Source organism: Mytilus galloprovincialis, chromosome 5 (assembly GCF_965363235.1).
Source record: "Mytilus galloprovincialis chromosome 5, xbMytGall1.hap1.1, whole genome shotgun sequence".
NCBI lineage: Eukaryota > Metazoa > Mollusca > Bivalvia > Mytilida > Mytilidae > Mytilus > Mytilus galloprovincialis.
In genome coordinates this window covers 86,839,697-86,858,858 of record NC_134842.1, presented here as the reverse complement: position 1 = coordinate 86,858,858, position 19,162 = coordinate 86,839,697, and the positions used below count along the sequence as shown (strand labels likewise).

Below are 19,162 nucleotides of genomic sequence, written 5' to 3'. Positions count from 1 at the left end.
AAATTTCAAAAACCCCGTAAAAACCGTTCAGTTAACCACAGAGGGAATATTTGTAGACGCCACCACCGACGACAGAATGTAGGATCGCTATTGCGACAAAACTCGCATGCTCGACAAAAATCGTCGTTGACGCACATATTTTGATTTTCGAAACAAATAATATGTACTCGTTTAACACATGACATTGGTAGAATCTCTATGTCCGTACTGTGCTTTAATTTGGATAATGCATATGTGACATGTCTTCAAGAAAAGAAATTGGAGGAGAAATTGGTGTTTTTTTGGGGGGTTTTCTTTGGGGAGGGATTTTGTTCTGTTTACGTAATATTACAAATTTAGGTACATCGCTCCTCGGTTCATCTTCATCTATAAGTGTATTATTGATGGAAAGAAAGGCAAGTAATCTATACTCAATTACCCTTTCAGTTATGATTTTTCATACACCGATTTAAAAGTACACTAAACGGAACCAAACTGTAGGATATGTAGGTTATATGTCAATAAGACAGCAATCGAACGACAAAGTAAGCTCAGGACATCTATAGGACAACAAAATGTAGTTTTCGACAATAGATAGGTGTCTTCACAATATGTCAATTTCTAAATCGTCACTAATTTCAAGGACGTATATTAGACGTATGTTAGTTATACGTCCTTGCTAATTTATATAAAAATTGTTAATAAATTTAACAGAAACGATAAAAAAAAATCTAGCATTAAATCGCAATTGTACAAATAATTTAACAATTAAAACATTGAAATATAAAAATTTCAGAAAAAAAATACTTGGGACCTATTAAAAAAGATAGACTTCAAGAAATGAGAAATTATGATACATGCATTGTGAAAGCCTGCAAAAATAGCTAAAAACAACAATAATCCATGTATTAAATCTTTAGAAGTGAAAAAAAACCTTAAAAAAGAAAAACAAATATTAGAAAACCAATAAGGTCTTTCCTCACGTAGGAAAAAGATCTTAATGAGGTTACTTGCAGCCATATTCGTATATATAGAAAACATCAATATACGCCTATATGACAGTAATATACACGTATATGTATCTGGTTATACCAAGGAATTGTATATTTAAATATACAATTCCTTGGTTATACATACGCGTATGAAATTATATACGCGTATAATATAATCGCGCAATGACATGAACGGCCACTCATAGACGTCATTATTATAGGATTAAACACATTTTTTCTAGAGGTTATTGATGTGTAAATGTAACAAAAAATTTGTTCCGGCGTGACATTTGTTCCACCGGAACAAATTTCATAGGCAATAAGTTCCACTGGAACTTATGTCACAGAAAATATGTTCCAGCACTATAAAATTTGTTCCGGAACTAATTTTTTAACTAAGTGTGAAATAAGTTCCGGAACAAAAATCACAGAACCATCAATTTTGTTCCAATATTAAAATTTAAAAAAAAAAGTGAAATAAGTTCTTATGATATTAGTTTTAAACAAAGGTATTTTATAGAAATCAATGAAAATGTTCTGCTCAAACCTATTTCACAGAAAATAAGTTCTGTGCTTGCATGGGGTACATTTGCAATTGAAGGAATGACTTTAGCATGAAGATAAGAAATAAAAGCGATGATAATGTATCTATGTTTGATCGTTTATGTGGTATTCCACCTCCTTGTTTCCTGATGATCTGTCATTGGTGTTCTAATCATACATGTACTTAGCTATGGTCATTGCACAGTTTTTAAAGAGCGTGCATATTTTTTTTTTTTTTTTTATGTCTTTTAATATAATTGATCAGCCACTTTGTCCTTTTCAAAAAAGTACAAATATTCATCTTCAACTATAATACTTTTTTTGGAATGACTTTTATTATTATTTCTTATTCTACTCTTTCCTGGCTCATAAGTGCCATTTTTAGTATTATTACTTGAGCATGTTATTAAACTTTTGCTTTACTCCACATGATCCAATTGGATGTTTATACTTTTTATTTATTACATTATCAATATAATACATGTTTTTTATAATGACTTTAAACTCACTGATGACAAGTGCTCAGTATATAGGAAAACTTGTTTAACCAGTGGAACATATTTCACAGACAAGGAACTTATTTCACCAGGTGAGGAACAAATTTCACAAATCAAGAACTTATTTCACCAGGTGAGGAACAAATCTCACAAACATGGAACTTATTTCACTAGGTAAGGAACAAATTTCGCCAACCCAGAACTTATTTCACCAAGTAAAGTGTGGAACTTATTTCATAGAGATGGAACAAATTATATAGGAATTGTCTGTGAAAAAAGTTCTCCCAGAACATATTTCCTGTGAAATTAGTTCCACTGGAGCTTTTTTCACAGGAACAAATTTTGGCTCACATAAACCTGGGCGATTAACTCACAAACTGAATAAAAGTCCAAAGGTTGTCCTTTTCTACAGGTACTCCAACTTACTAGGAAGATAAAAACTGGTCCTTTAATAAAGCCAAGCGTCTGAAAAACAATGATCTTTGAGGCCAAAATGATTCAATGTGTCAAAGCGACACGAATGGCCCCGTTTCAAAAAGTTGAAAAATCTGCAATTTCAGTAACACATGTAGACACAAACGTGATAGTAGTCTCACATTTAAAAAATCAGCTCAAAATCTGGAGGTGTATAGAAAAAAGTCTGTATAACCATGATTTTCAACAATTTTCAAAGTTGTAAACCCTTAACTTTGGCAAAAATTAGCCGAGCAGATCAAAACTTAAACTTGATCTGTAACTCATCATGGGTAACTCACATACCAAAAATCAGCTCATTATCTGAAAGCTTTTAGAAAAAAGTCCGTATAACTGTGATTATGATTTTCAACAATATATGAGGTTGTATAGGGTATATTGGGATATATACGGGATATTTGCCATTTTAATTTTAGGGATATTGGGATATTTGTCCTAAAAGTAAATGGGATATGGGATATTGATGCATTTATAAAGATATTGAATTTTTAACATGAAAAAAAATAAGTGGAATTTAAAAGTTAAGTACAAAAATATTTACATCTCACTTGATAAAATTGCCCAAAAAAGTTTAGTGCTTTGTTGATTTTAATTGAGTTTATGGTCGTTTTATTTAAAAGTCATCCAAACCCAAGCGAAAAGTATTGATCTATTTTCGATATTTATATGCTCATATGTACTGATAATTTTAAAAGTATTTGTTTTGCTTTCCATACTTTGTTCCTTATTGTTAATTTTCCTTTTTTGGATGGTGATGTTCCTTTGGCACTATCTTACGGTGTTTGTATATTACAACACCTCCGCTATGCCCGTGTCTGTTGTAACGTTTTGGATTTTAATGAACTAAATCTATTTATTACTGGTAAATTATTAAGTCAGGGATTTCGTTACCACAAATCACTTAAAATCTTTACTAAATTCTAGATTTGGTTTTGAAGTTTGGTTCTACAAATGTACCTGTAGAAAACTTATTTCATTTTCACGAAGATGTTGTTTACCGTGCCATTGGATGCTGGATGTGTAATGATTGATAATTTAGTCTCAGATGCATTACTTTTTATTAGTTGTAATTGGCTTTGAACTAGCTGTCAGTAACTGCGAGCACTTTCAGATCTGTACTTAGTGTCTTTTTGTTGATGGGATGTACAAGTACTCGGTCACGTCCACTCTGTTTTTGTTAGTTGTATTTCTATTTGTATCCATCTGATGAGTTAAGCCTTTGTCAACTGATTTGTATAGTTCGTTCTTATGTTGTACTGTTACACCACTGTCCCAGGTTAAGGGGAGGGTTTGGATCCCACTAACATGTTTAACCTTGCCACATTCTGTATGTATGTGCCTGTCCAAAGTCAGGAGTCTTTAATTCAGTGGTTGTCGTTTGTTGCTGTGTTACATATTTGTTTATTGTTCATTTTTTATACATAAATTAGGCCGTTAGTTTTCTCGTTTGAATTGTAACAGTTCTACATTTGTCATTTCAGGACCTTTTATAGCTAACTATGTGGTATGAGCTTTGCTCATTGTTGAAGGTCGTATGGTGACCTATAGTTGTTAATTTCTGTGTCAAATTGTCTCTTGTGAAGAGTTGTCTCATTGGCAATCATACCACATCTTTTTTGATATTATATTTATGCTCATATGCATTGATAATTTTCTTGAAATAATCATAGATTTTTGTTAGATGTATCCATCTGATGATTTAAGCCTTATTGTCAATGTTTTTATTTGTTTTGATGCTTTATATGATTACAGGATATTTTCTTGTGTTTTACCTCTTATTTTTTATTTTTCAAAATAGTTTTAGGGATATATATATGGGATATTTGTAAAAAATATTTATTGGAATATTAGGGGTAAACATTATAGGGATACGGGATATTGGGATATAACTTAATGGGATATGGGATATTGATACCCTCCCTAAACAAGCCTCATATATCAAAGTCCATAGCCCGTAATTTCAGCAAAATTTAGGCGAGTGGAACGAAACTTAAACTTGATCTGTATCTGATCATGATTATAACTAACATACCAAAAATCATCCCAATATCTGAAGGCGTTTAGAAAAAAACTCTGTATAATAGTTTGTTGCAGAATGACAGAATGAAGGAATGACAGAAACACGGAATTACGGAATGACGGAATTACGGACGAGTTTTTGATAAAAAGCAAAACCATTGAAAGGTTCATGAAGCCAACATGCTTTGGCAGTGGCGAATCCAGAAATGTTCATAAGTAGGGGACCACTGACTGCCTAAGAGGGGGCCCGCTCCGCTCATGCTTTAGTGATTTCCTATATAATCAACCAAATTTTTCCCAGAAAAGGGGGGCCCCTCTAAATCCGCCTCTGCTTTGTAGACTTTGAAAGCACTAACATTGTAAACAACTCGGTTGGTTAAGAACAATTCAAAGGCAATTGAAACAACAAACTACAAAACTAAGAAATTTAAGAATTCATTCATCGTCAAGACTGTGATTCATTAGAACCAACTGGAAGAAGATATAGTGTGTGCCAAGTTAGTCGAGAGCTTCAAAAACATCTCTCCATCACTGTCAATATGCGCCCTCTCTCCCGACGAGTTAAAGCAAGATTTGGTTCCTTCGACGTAACGGTTGAACGATACGGATAGTCATACAGATAACTCTGCCAGACTGGATTCAATTCGTGAAACTATGTCAAGCTGGTATTATATGTCCTTAAATTCACTACACCAATTACTTTTATAAAGGTTATAGTGAATAGTGAATGCTAGTTTGTTGATGAGACTGCTTTCAAATCGGATAAGTCTACTCTTAGGACAGTATCTCATCATACTGCCCCAACGCCGATATTGACTCTGGCGCCAACCGATATCTCCGTGTATAGCAAGAACAGATGCAAATCTGTGTACTCTTAACTAGTAGCGTATAGCTTGGTTTTTTTTTATATTGTCCAGTGGCTGGTATTTTCGGTACTCCCTATAAACCAGATAAATAATCAAGTACAAGAGTTTAAAAAAACATTTTTCATATGATTTATATCCAAAGTCTTTAATATTATGGATTTTAGCAATATTATTCCCAAGTGTTCGACCGCACTTTTTGCAAGAATTTTCACATTCGACCAAAAAATGCCGTTGTAGCTAAATCTTACACCTTAATACTTGGATTGGTTACCTGCTTCCAACTGATGGATCTCCTGTAGTTGGTGATCGCAATACTGGTATTGTCCACCATACTGGTATAAAAAATTTGTACCAGTATTGTAACTTTTTTAAAACAGCAATACTGGTACATTACTGATATACCAGTATTGTAGTTGTATTGTTAACTATTTTTTTTATATATACTTTAATGTGTATAATGAATACTGAATTTTAAGCAAAATTAGATATTGAAGATGAAAGGGAGATTAAATGAACTCAAAAAGATAGAGGATAATTGTGAATTCAATTAACAACCTGTTAAAAATAATAACTAAATAAACAAAATATTACAACATATTATTCAAACAATTGATAATTATATAAATAATTGCTCATAATATGTCTATATTTTATTTAATTCAATGTAGATCAAATAAAATAAAAGCTTATTATCATCTGAATTAATTTTTCATAAATTCAAACAAATTATTTCACTATAACACTGTAAATTCAGCATTTACATGTATGCCATCATATTTTTTTTTATAGATATTTTAATATGACATTATATATGATCATATGCATTTGTTGGTCTTTATTTTCACTATAAACAAGATAAAAGATACTAATATCCAATAAATATTAAAAGTTGCTTTAATAATAGGGGAAACTGATTATAATCAAGTTTGTCTACATGAATGTTTAGGGTAGTTAAAGCAGAATTCAGAACCATATGGGCAATACAACATTTTGTACAATTTGTAGCAGATATACATGTATCTACTGGTACAAATACTTAAATTAGACAAGCACTGCTACAGTAAGAAAGCCATACAGGTTCTATTTAAACTAGCTTGAAATCTAAAGAGTGTAAGAGAAAGTTCACAGACTAAATACCTGAATATCAATATAGGAAAGTTGTGCAGATATGCCATCTAAAGAAGAAATAAACAACATCAATGCTGATGATACAGAAGCTATAACAGCATTAATGTCAATATAAAATGCGCTAACAGTGCTAAAATATACTATTGAGTCTTGGATTGTGAGAGCTGGAAGAAACGTAAAGAGTTTGTTAAAATGCTGAGACAGTACGGTTCCCTCAAGAAAAAAAAACATCTGAATATTTAAAACTTTCTTTGATTACAATCACAGTTGTACCTGACATCTATGGCAACATCAGTTAAAGTTACTAAACACACATGTACAATCATTCCATATAAAATGTTTTGTCATGTCATATGTTAATATAATTATGCATATATATGTGACACCTTTAATAAAAGATTAATTACCTATATGTCTTGTTTATTTAAAAAAAAAAGGCAATGGCTATTCGTCCGGCTAGCCGGACGAATAGTCAAAAATGTCTATTTATCCGGCAAGCCGGACAAATAGCATTTTTACGGTTTTTCGCTATTTGTCCGGCCAAATATATAATGATGAAGATATAACATCGTGTTTCTCTCTTTTGTTGTTCTGCCTATGAATTTCCTGTAAGGTAAACAGTCGGGCCAATCATTATTGGCTTCATCTATGATTTCAAAAGATCCTTAATTTATAGTTTCTGTGAAGTTTGGTTAAAGTAAGGTCCCTATATGATTATGCACGATTCTTCATTTAAATTGTTCGGCGATTTTTAATTCATATGTAATTTGAGAAGGGCAGGCACGTGCAACCTGTACCCAAAAGTAGGATTGTGTTTTCGATAAGATTTTTTAAGAAAAAAAATGCATATTAGATACAACAGAAAAAGGGGGGCTACCCAAACCCTGGTGTCTTATTCCCAGTCCAGGCATATCAGTATGTTCATAGATCTGCGTTGTAGTATAACTAAAAAATAATGCATCCAACCAAGTTTGATATAGTATTTTTTCAGAATGCGTTTTGACTCCATAACGTAAATGGGGGTACATCATCAATTTCCGACTTTAATTTCATGCTTTTTATTCCTCACAGTTAACATGTATACGCTATTGTTCTAGAATCACTCCTATAGACATTTGTTTAAAGCAATCACATTATCTCTGGTTTTCTCTATGACATCTTTAAATATGAATCCCGATCTCCAATTCTCAACACGTCCATTGCATACGCGCGTGTGTTATCCGACACCGCGTGTGTTATCCGACACCTCATCCGGGACACTTTCCACGTCACATGACACTTTTATTGATATTGAATATTTGCGCATCCGCAGACGGATGGCCGGACGAATAAAGATTTTTAACTATTCGTCCGGCTAGCCGGACGAATAGACACTCCGTAAAAAAAACCCACAACACTGGTACAATACTGGTACAAAATTTTTGTACCAGTATTGTGCACAATACTAGTATACCAGTATTGCGATCACCAACTACAGGAGATCCCAACTGATTCCTACCCACGGTGCAAAATTAACTCAGTTTGTTTGGATTTTCCTTTTCTAAAATGAATACATTTCGACTTTCAGTGTTAATCAATACTCGTCAACGCTTACAACATTGGTGAAGTTTATCCAATATACATTGAAGGTTCAATTCAGATTTTGCTAATATAACTATGTCACCCACATAAAATAAACCCGAAAATTTCCTATCATCTAAACATATTCCTATTCCTATGTATATGACAAGCAACAGAAACACATATCTCCCTTTGACACCCTTATACGGCAAAACAACAAAACTGACATATACGATATAACACCAAATGAAACATAAACTGGAAGGTAGTTAAATAAAATAATCACCGAGAGGTTAGAGGTTGAGCTAGCTATAAAACCAAGTTTAATCCATAATCTTCTACATAAAACATACCTGTGCCAAAGTCAGGAATCTGACAGTTGTCACACATTCGTTTGATAAGTTTGAGCCGTTTTGATTTTTACCATTTGACTCGGGGTTTGTTATTTTTGTTATTTTGCTTTTCATAGATGTATATGATATATTTTCATTTCCCGGTCCTGTGTAGTTTGGTTGGACTTCAGTGCTGACTCCCATCCGCACTATCATTTTCTATGTTCAGTGGACCGTGAAAATGGAGGGAAATTTCTAATTTGGCATTAAAATTAGAAAGATCATATCATAGGGAACATGTGTACGAAGTTTCAAGTTGATTGGACTTCAACTTCATCCAGAACCTCGACCAAAAACTTTAACCTGAAGCGGGACAGACGGACGAACGGACGAACAGACAAACAAACGCGGAACGAACGGACGAACGGACGGACGGACGCACAGACCAGAAAACATAATACATATAAACTGGGCATAACAAAATACAATAGTAGAGAAAAGGATGTCTACGAAATGTGAAGCATCCGTGTACTGGGGACATATTTTTGTTCTTGTTATCTTCGTTCATTTTTCATAGTTTATTATATATATATTCACTTTTGGTTTTGTTTTTCGCTTTTGCTATGTGTTTTTAGCTTTTGTTTTCTGGTTCAATTTTATTTTCTCGTCAGTTTTCTAAGCGGACGTATCCTTTTTTTTTTAAACTTATGTTTATAAATGAATATATGTAAATATATTGATTTATGTAAATACTCTTGACCTTCCTATTGATTTTAACAACATATACAAGACATACTTAAACAAGAATGTGTCCATAGTTAAGTACACGGATGCCCTTACTCGCACTATCATTTTCTGTGTTTAGTGGACCGTGAAAGTGGGATAAAAACTCTAATTTGGCATTTAAATTAGAAAGATCATATCACAGGGAACATAAAATTGAGAAAGGAAATGGGGAATGTGTCAACAACCCAACCATAGAGCAGACAACAGCCGAAGGCCACCAATGGGTCTTCAATGTAGCGAGAAACTCCCGCACCAGCTGTAGGCGTCCTTCAGCTGGCCCCTTAAAAAATATGTATACTAGTACAGTGATAATGGACGTCATACTAAACTTCGAATTATACACAAGAAACTAAAATTAAAAATCATACAAGACTAATGAAGGCCATAGGCTCCAGACTTGGGACAGGCGCAAAATTGCGGCGGGGTTAAATTTAACATGTTTATGAGATCTCAACCCTCCCCTATACCTCTAGCCAATGTAGAAAAGTAAACGCATAACAATACTCACATTGAAATTCAGTTCAAGAGAGGTCCGAGTCCGATGTCAGAAGATGTAACAAAAGAAAATAAATAAAATGACAATGATACATAAATAACAACAGACTACTAGCAGTTAACTGACATGCCAGCTCCAGACCTTTATTAAACTGACTGAAAGATTATGTCTTCATCATATGAATATCAGGCACAATCCCTCCCGTTAGGGGTTTAGTATCATACTATCATAAAATATATGAGAAGAACTATATACTAAGTTTCAAGTTGATTGGACTTCAACTTCATCAAAAACTACCTTGACCAAAAACTTTTACCTGAAATTTGCACTATCATTTTCTATGTTCAGTAAACCGTGAAATTAGGGTCAAAACACTAATTTGGCATTAAAATTAGAAAGATCATATCATAGGGCACATGTGTACTGAGTTTCAAGTTGATAGGACTTCAACTTCATCAAAAACTACCTTGACCAAAAACTTTAAACTGAAGCGGGACGAACGGACGGAAGGACAGACGGACGCACAGACCAGAAAACATATTGCCCCTCTACTATCGTAGGTGGGGCATAATAATATGTTATTTTTTACCAAACGTGAGTTCTAAAACTGATTACAGTGTGAGTACGTGTCATTGAAGGTGAATGCTGCCGGTCTATATTAATCAAGTAATTTTTTCCTTCGTTATTGTTCTTTTGTATTTGTTTAATATGTGTAATGTTATAATCCCCTTGTGGTCCCTTATATTTCAAATAAAGTATATTATATATTCTAGTCTATCTAAATAGATATTGCAGACTAGGTTTAAAAATTGCGCGAAAACTCAGTTATCTCCCGTAGAGAGCACTTGCAAGTATTACTACGCATAAGTAAATATTGATGCAACCGACAGTCTTTTATTGTTGTTTGCATCATAATTCGTATCAACTATAACTTTCATATCAACATATCAGAATTGGATTTACTTTAATATAAAATGCGTTTACTTTGTTAATATTAATCTAAATAACATTGAAATATTTCGTGTCGTAAGTTTATTACTATCTGCCATGCGGTCAAAATGAAAATATAAACAAAAGGAGTAAGAAATCATGAGCTTTAATTTGACTGATTAAATCTCAATTAATGAATAGAAGATCTTTGTATGTGTGCACGAGATAGTAAAAGGAGTTCATGACGTGTTTGCAATGATGCTCCAAAAGGCACGACTTGTTCTTTGTTCTATTTAATCCGGACAAATTATGTGGTCGATGAGGTCATTTAGAGATATTTACTTTCAGACCGTGAATAAAAAGTGAAGACACTACTCGTTGGACAGAGCTTCATTGTTGATAAAGACATATACATGCTATCCACTTTTATTGGATATTACATTCGAAGGTAATGGTGACAATATAAAACTACAAATAGTGACCGTGTTGGGAATTAATACCCAAAAAAGGGGGAGGGTCAAGAGAAAACAGATGCACAAGATTATCATCATGTATTATCCTTTGCTACAACCCTGGTAAAAATTAAAACAAATTATAACAGAGTTTTAAAGACATTTATAGATTATTAATATATTAAACTTAGAACATATATGTCAGAAATATATATCAAAGAGGAAATTAAAGCTACATTTATTCCTTGACCCTAGCTTCATTTTCCACTTTCCCCTTCACAATCAAGCTTATTGAAATCATTGCATTTGCAAACTACAAAGATAGGCTAATAACAGTTAATAATGACATACATGAAACAGGTACAAATTAATGTAGGGTTAAAAGTAATTTCATAACACCTTCTAAGCGTGGAAATTATGAACAGGACTAGGTTAGTGTTATGTATGATGTAGTTATGATTTAAACAATCTTCCAATCAGTCTGGAGCAATACTTATAAATACATACTTATATTTTTTATTTACAAATACAATGTACATGTATACAGGTAAATTATTTTGTAGGTAGAGTTATATCCCTTGGACATATTTTTTTTTACTTATATAAAAACAAAGTCCAATTTTCTCTTGTCAACATTGATGCAAATCATGCAATACAACTAATTTAAAAGCCTCTAGAGTGCTATTGAACATGTTGAAAGCCTATGTGTACTTAAAATCTGCTGTTAGTTTCTGTGTACAGATCTAGATCTCGAGATACATTTAAAAGGTTTAACTCTGATTAAAAAAATTAGCAAACCAGAAAAAAATGGTTCAAGCATGTCTTGACTAAGTTGACCCACAACTGAATTTAATTTTTATTTTAGTAAGGAGATTATTCTAACTTTAAAAAGAAAAAGAAAATGTTACTAAAGTAAATTATGTAAATTTTGTAAATACATGTATTCATGAATTAACTAGTCATATACATGTATATAGCTAAAATTCATGGAATTTCATGAAATTGCCCATAGACAAGCATTCTTACATGTTAATGTATGACCAAAAGACAATATTCATACTGACAGCTTTTTTCCTAATGCATGTAGTTTAAAGATTTTATTGGATTGCTTGCTTTGTTTTTATAACTGTTTGCTCAAGCAGTTGTACATGTAGTTAAGTTTTACAGTTGCAATCCATAGATAGGTTGTGCTTCAGCTTGTTTTATATTCTTGGATGTTTGAGCAAACATTTAAACAAGCAAAGCATGCAAGCAAAACAAACCTTAAACTACATGCATTAGGAAAATAGCTGTAAAATTTTGCATATTTTGCAATGAAAAGATGTCAAAGACCTGTGATGTCAGGATGTTAGTGGATTCAAATCAAATGCATCTTTGAATTTGGAGTGGGCTCACTACAATGTATTTCAGAAAAATGATAAGCGGTGGCCAGATGAGTCTTTTTTTTTGTAACAAATTGGAGACATATCTTACATGTCTATGGTGAAAGCTTAAAGTTTAGTATGATACTTAAAGGTATATTCAAACTTAAAAGTTGGAAATAATCTGACAAAATATTAATGTCATGGCTTTAAAAAAGTTGACCAAAATGCAAAAAATATTGTACAAAACTCAACATAGAAAATATTTATACTTGAGATAATACATGTACATGTACATACATTTGTAGATGTAAGTGACTCTTGGCAATAACTCATTCATTTCTAATTATTATTTCATTCCAAAAGCTACATACATGTAAAGCTTCAGTTAGATTTGGTTTTATTGATTTAACATGTTTTACTTGATATCCTTCAGGTACTAAATGTATATACATTTGTATATGCAAGAGCAATGCACGATAGACATTGCTAATAGAAATAATTCGTACTGTGATAAGGCTCATTATAAACTACTGTGAATCAGAATTTATTGCGAGGTTTTTATTATTGCGAAAAATGCGAGAAACTTGTGAATGCAATAATTTAACCTTGCATTTTGAAATATTTTATAAGAATTAAACAGGATTTTTCACAAAATCGTAAAAATTAAAATGGCATTTCAGTCTAAAATGACAAAATAGTAATAATAAATGCATGCAATAATTTCTGAATCTACAGTATATGAATAAATCATTAATTTCTACTAACTATTTAACATTCCCATAGCTGCAATATTAGACCTTGGGCTGCTAAATAATTAATTTCTTACTACTTTTTAATTTTCAGCGGTCTTTGTTATCCTTTGATTATTCCAATCTATGATAGATTGGAATTTGTTTAATATACATGGTATAACCAAATGATTATTACTACAGCATATAATCATGATAATTAGTTGATGAATTAACATTAGAAGAAATATTAAACGATTGTAAATAGTGACAGTAATAGCTGATTTATAACTGGTATGACATGTATATGTGTTTTTTGACATGTAAGAATTACATGTAACTTGTACAAATGTATATCCATACTAACCGTACATCGATGCATGACATGTTTGTACAGTCGTCTTACACCAAACTTTGCAGTTCACATTATTAGGTGGTTTTGTTGCAATTTTCCGATTGCTGGTACATTGACGTATACAACGTGTACATTGACGTCAATATGGTAGTTACAGTGCCAGAAATCCCAATGTTGATTATCATACTGCCCAAGTGATAGATTTTTCACAGGGGTCTTTTAGAGCAGCAACCTCGGAAAGAGGAAATAATGTTATGCACAACAAAAAGACATTAAGTACAGATCTGAGAGATGTTATGTGTAATGAAGTTTCATCCCCTTCACGCGGCCTCAGGAAAAATTTACTTGGAAGGATTGAACATTGTTTGGGTTGTTTCCTTTTGGTTTTATTTAACTTTTGATTTTCTTGTACATTGTACATACATGTATATTATATGGGGATACAAAAAGAATGTGTCTTGTGCATGAGAGCCATTGTGAACTCAACTGTAAAAATACTAAAGAAGATGTGGTATGATTTCCAATGAGACAACTCTCCACAACTGACAAGAGACCAAATGACAGAAATTAACAGCTACAGGTCACTGTACTGTACGCATGATGCCTTCAACAATATGCAAAGCCCGTAACATATAGTCAGCTATAAAAGGCCCAAAATCACAAATGTAAAACAATTCAAATGAGGAAATGTTTCTAAAGCAACATGCTGCACTTTGATAGAATTAAAACATACAATTTTTACATAAAATTATTTTTATTCAAAATGTGTTGACAACTGTATGTAGCGTAACAACAGATTTTGATGTTAAACAATTGATTATCTTACAGAATTATCACTCAATTGTCGGGTTGAAACAATTAGTTATAAATTAAAATTGCACATCACTTCTTTAAAATTTCATTGAATTCTTTTTGAAATACAATGTATTAAAACATCGAGTTGGGAAGCAGGAGTTATTTTATGAATGGAGGATACGTTATTTAATCTGGGTGAGAAATAAGATAATATATATCATTGTATATGTAAAAGTTAACTGGAAAAAACTGTTTTTACCCTGAAGAAAATAGTTGTTGCTTGGTTAGTAATGTACCGGTAAATGTCTCATGAAAGGTCAATTATTAATGAACCTTTTTACTGAGCTCTATGATGTATAGCTACAGGATTTAATATGTACATTTTCTATCTGTTTTACTTAAAATACATGTACATATAAATATAGTTAATATATATACATGTACATATCTATAAGACATTAAGTATGTTATAACATTTGACTGTAGCTATAAAGGACAGGTAAAACTTGGTAAAGTCTTTTAGAAGAAGAATCTTGCACATAATTATCAGCAATGCATAATATTTCAGGAAAGTTATTTATCATTTATATTCAGTTCTGTTTTATGAACAAACTTAGACTAGTATTTCATTTAGTCCAGTTAAAAAAAAATTTTAGGCCACAATTCCTGGATATAACATCCTTTGACTTACAATGTACATGTATCATTTGTATTGCCTGTAATACATAGTTGTTAATGTCTGTGTCATTTTGGTCTCTTGTGGACAGTTGTCTCATTGGCAATCATACCACATCTTCTTTTTTATATAAAGAAAATGTTAAGACCAGTTTAAATTTTTAAATTTTGAATTAAGGAGATGTCATGGATGTGGTATGATTTCCAATGAGACAAATTAAAAAAAATGTATCTAACCAAAGTTCAAATGAAGTGGCCATGGACGAAGGCAATTATAAACAACCTAATAACCTTCAACAACGAGAAAAACTTGTACCATTTAGTCAGTTTTGAAAGGCCCTAGAGCTGACGTGAAAGAAAAATGAAACATTCAATTGAGAAAACTAACGAACAAATTCATAACAAAACAATTTATGAAAAACAGAGTGGACAGACATAAAATGAAAGACAACTACATACTTAACTAAATGTACATATTCCTCACTTGGAAAAGGCACTTAAAGTAAGTGATGGGGTTAAACCTGTTTGAAGATGTTGATTCCTGGATAATAGATATAGGAAGATATATGTATATGGTATGAGTGCCAAAGAGACAACTGGCTCATCCAAGTAACAATTTATAATACTAAACCATTATAGGTCATCAAGGTACGGCCTTCAACAAGGATCCTTAGCTCACACCGAACAGCAAGCTTCAAAGGGCCCCAAAAAATTTGTGAGAATCTTTTCATTGTGCTCGATATTTTATTTTTCCATCTATTTCATTAATTGCGCACACACATTACAGGATATATATGTTAAAGTCATTTGCGGGTTAATGTGTTTTATCAATTTTCTTAAAATATTAACTATTTGATCAATTGTTCAGTATAAAGTTTTAGTCATAAAGCATGTACAACATGAGGTACAATGTACATTTATACGTTATGTACCAACTTGAAACATTTTTTTTTATAAAGATGTTTTCCCTGTACCAGATGTATACATACATGTAAATATTGTAATATTATTATTCAACTATTTACAAAAAAAAAAAAATTTTTTAGTTTGTAATCCGTCTTCACATTTTTTGTTGAAGTACATTTGAAGTTTATTCACTTCATTGCATAAAGAAATCTTTGTTTAGAATGAGATAAAACTGAGGAAAAAAAATGTGTACAATATAAATCTACAAAAAGTATATAGTACTTCTACTTGGTTATTTATTTTGTAGTACACATTGACAATTTAGGAGTAACCATCCACAACCATGCCACCCCAGGTGATGCCAGAGGAACAAATGACGGATGCTGCTGCTGCTGTCTCGTAAGTTTCAATTATTTCTACTACAATGTATTTGAAATTTTCATTTAGGCCAAATAAAAATATATGTGTGGTTCCAGTAACCCTACCGTCCCTACTTTTTCGGCTTAAAAATAGCCTACCCTAAAGATTTTATTGTAATTTTTCATTAAGCACTGTTAAAGTCAGAATGTTGCTCCCATAGACTCAATGTAAAAAAAAAAATAAAAAAAAATCCCTACCTACCTACCCTAACTTTTTTTCAGATGTAACTGGAACCATACATACTTTTTTATTTGGCCTTATTTGAAGACTTACTCAGACTACATCACATAGGGTTACAAGAGCGCAATTATTCGTAATGCATTTTCCATAGGATACCACTAGTGTTCCGTATTTTTTTTCTCGAAGACTACACAAACTAGGGAAAAACGGGTGGCAGTTCCTGTTACTAGAAATGCCAGTTTTGCATTACAACCCAAAAAAAATATAGGGTCATGCGGCTCAAATTGACCTAAAATGCAGTTGAAAAAAATCGTCTACTTTTTTCGCTTAATGAAAAAGGCATATTTTTAATGGCTCCGACGTGCAGAAATTGAAGATATTTTCTATACTTCGTAAAATGTGAATATGATTTTCGGCAATTTTCAAACCTAATTGAATCAGCTTTCGATTAAATGTAATTCCAATCCTGTATCAACCAATCAGAAGCCGTATAGGATTCTATTCTGAGTACCATCTTGGGGTAAAAAACTTGCCGGTAAAACGTAAACAAATAATTGCGCTCTTGTAACCATAGTGAGTGATTGCTTGTCTTAAAACTAAAAGGAGGTCTTTGGATGCAGGATTTTCCCCCTGCGTTGAAGACCCATTGGTAGCCTTGGGATTCTTTTTGCTCATTGGTCGGGTTGTTCTCTCATAGACACAATCCCCATTTCCATTCTCAATTCTATTCATGTATGAATTTGAAAGTTTTCAAAAAATTTACAGAAATTGACATTTTTTGTCCCTACATGTATATTACATGTATGTAAAAAATATCACTGATAATTAAGAAAACAATGAACACTGTAATATAAAGGGACAGGGTTTATCAAACTGAAAAAAATAAACATATATATATACTGTTCTAACTGAACTCATGATGAATGTAAGCTAAACTTACTATAACTTATAAGCTTGTTATAACAAGATATGAAATACAAGATTTAAAATGAAGTGGCTTTGTTGATCTTACTTGGACAAAAACTTCTATAATTAGCTGTTGTCTCTTTGTCATTAGGTCAAGTGATGTTTTAAGTGGACAATGGCCTTGCATTGATCATTGATGTATAAATGTCTACTTGGACAATGGCCTTGATACATGTTTTATTGGTCATATGGTGACAATGGCCTTGATGCTCAAATGAGTACATGTTTTATTGGTCATATGGTGACAATGGCCTTGATGCTCAAATGAGTACATGTTCTATTGGTCATATGGTCATATGAAGGAAATTTGTTATATGATTTATTGTATAGTGCATTTACTGTTTCTGAGGCATTGGATGTGTAAGTGGTCAAAGGGCCAGACAACATAATCAGCTATTTACACAGACAATTACAGAGTGTCTCGCATATTGTATTACATATGTTTATTAAAATCTAAATTTTAAAGATTTATATTTTACCGTTATAAAACTCTTGTTTTTTTAAATTCCAATAGGGAACATACTTTATATAATTGTATATAAAATTGGTTTATTGATACAGTTATAAAACTCTAAAATGAATGTCTAATATCAGACCTAACTTTTGTGTAGACCAAACGATGTTGATACTATTTAGATTTATAATAAAATCTGAGGTTGAGATGTAGAAATATGTAGAAAGAGACTTGCAACTATTACATTTCTCTATATACAATGATATAGTCCCAGAGAGAACTTAAAAGATTTCATGCAAATTTTTACTCATTTATAGAACATGTAGTACCTTGTTGTTTGTAGTATATATAGGAATAGATGAAACATTACTAAATAAAGATAATATAGATATAAATATAGATTGCAAAGTGTGTGAAGAATTATCATACTATAAAAATACTATCAAATCAATAAATAAAGTTGATAAAGATATGAAAAATAGCTAAGGGTTGGTGAGGGAAATTCTCTGAATGTTTTTAAAGATACATCATTTACATGTTTATATATACGCAAGTGGTCCGGTAAAGGGTTTTTACTGTAAATTAAAGTTTATTTGTCAATTGGGTTTTATCGATGAGGTTTAATTTTGGTATGGTGATTTACTTTGTTAAAACTTCCAATCATGGTGTTAGCCCTTGTTATGTATATATATTGATGTTTGGACGAGTTGTATATATACATATGTACATTGGTATTTATTTAGTGTTATTATTGTGTATTTTTGTTATGTAAGCATGCTTAGGACTTTTGTGTTTTGTATTGTTTATATATCTGATGACTATACAAAATTCAGACAAAGAAAATTGTCCAATTAATAAATTGATGGATTTAGGGGATTAGTGGGGAAAACACTTGACAAAATTTAAAGGGAACAAATAAAGTCAACTATGTAAACTTTTAAAGTGTTACATGTATGGTAGTGTAAACAACATTTGTTTCCTATAGGATTTCATGTAGTTTTCTTGATAACATAAAGTTAAAGGTTGTTTTATCAGAAGATGTTTAAAACTTAAGTACACAAATATGTCATTAAAAAAAACCAACCTTTTATTTCATAAGTATCGTCCAAGAGCAAATTTATTTGTTTGCATATATTCAGAATGATCTACATACATGTACCTTAATACCTACGAAAATTATATATATTCAGGCCTATTCCTTTGACAGGGTTGGGGAGGAAAGGGGGGGTCTTAATTCATATATCATAATTATATAATTTTAAAGT

The 19,162-nt window shown here is 31.9% G+C and overlaps 1 protein-coding gene across 1 annotated transcript in view; it reads left to right on the top strand.

The window, feature by feature from the left end:
- The first annotated feature begins 10,702 nt into the window (after positions 1-10,702).
- The window catches only part of LOC143076611 (signal peptide peptidase-like 3), a 45,362-nt gene continuing 36,902 nt past the window's right edge, over positions 10,703-19,162 (top strand). Inside the window, exons 1-2 of the mRNA XM_076252431.1 lie at positions 10,703-11,050; positions 16,185-16,276. Of these exons, the coding sequence (XP_076108546.1) occupies positions 16,221-16,276 (56 nt within the window). The 5' untranslated portion in view covers positions 10,703-11,050; positions 16,185-16,220. The remainder of the gene's footprint in view (positions 11,051-16,184; positions 16,277-19,162) is intronic.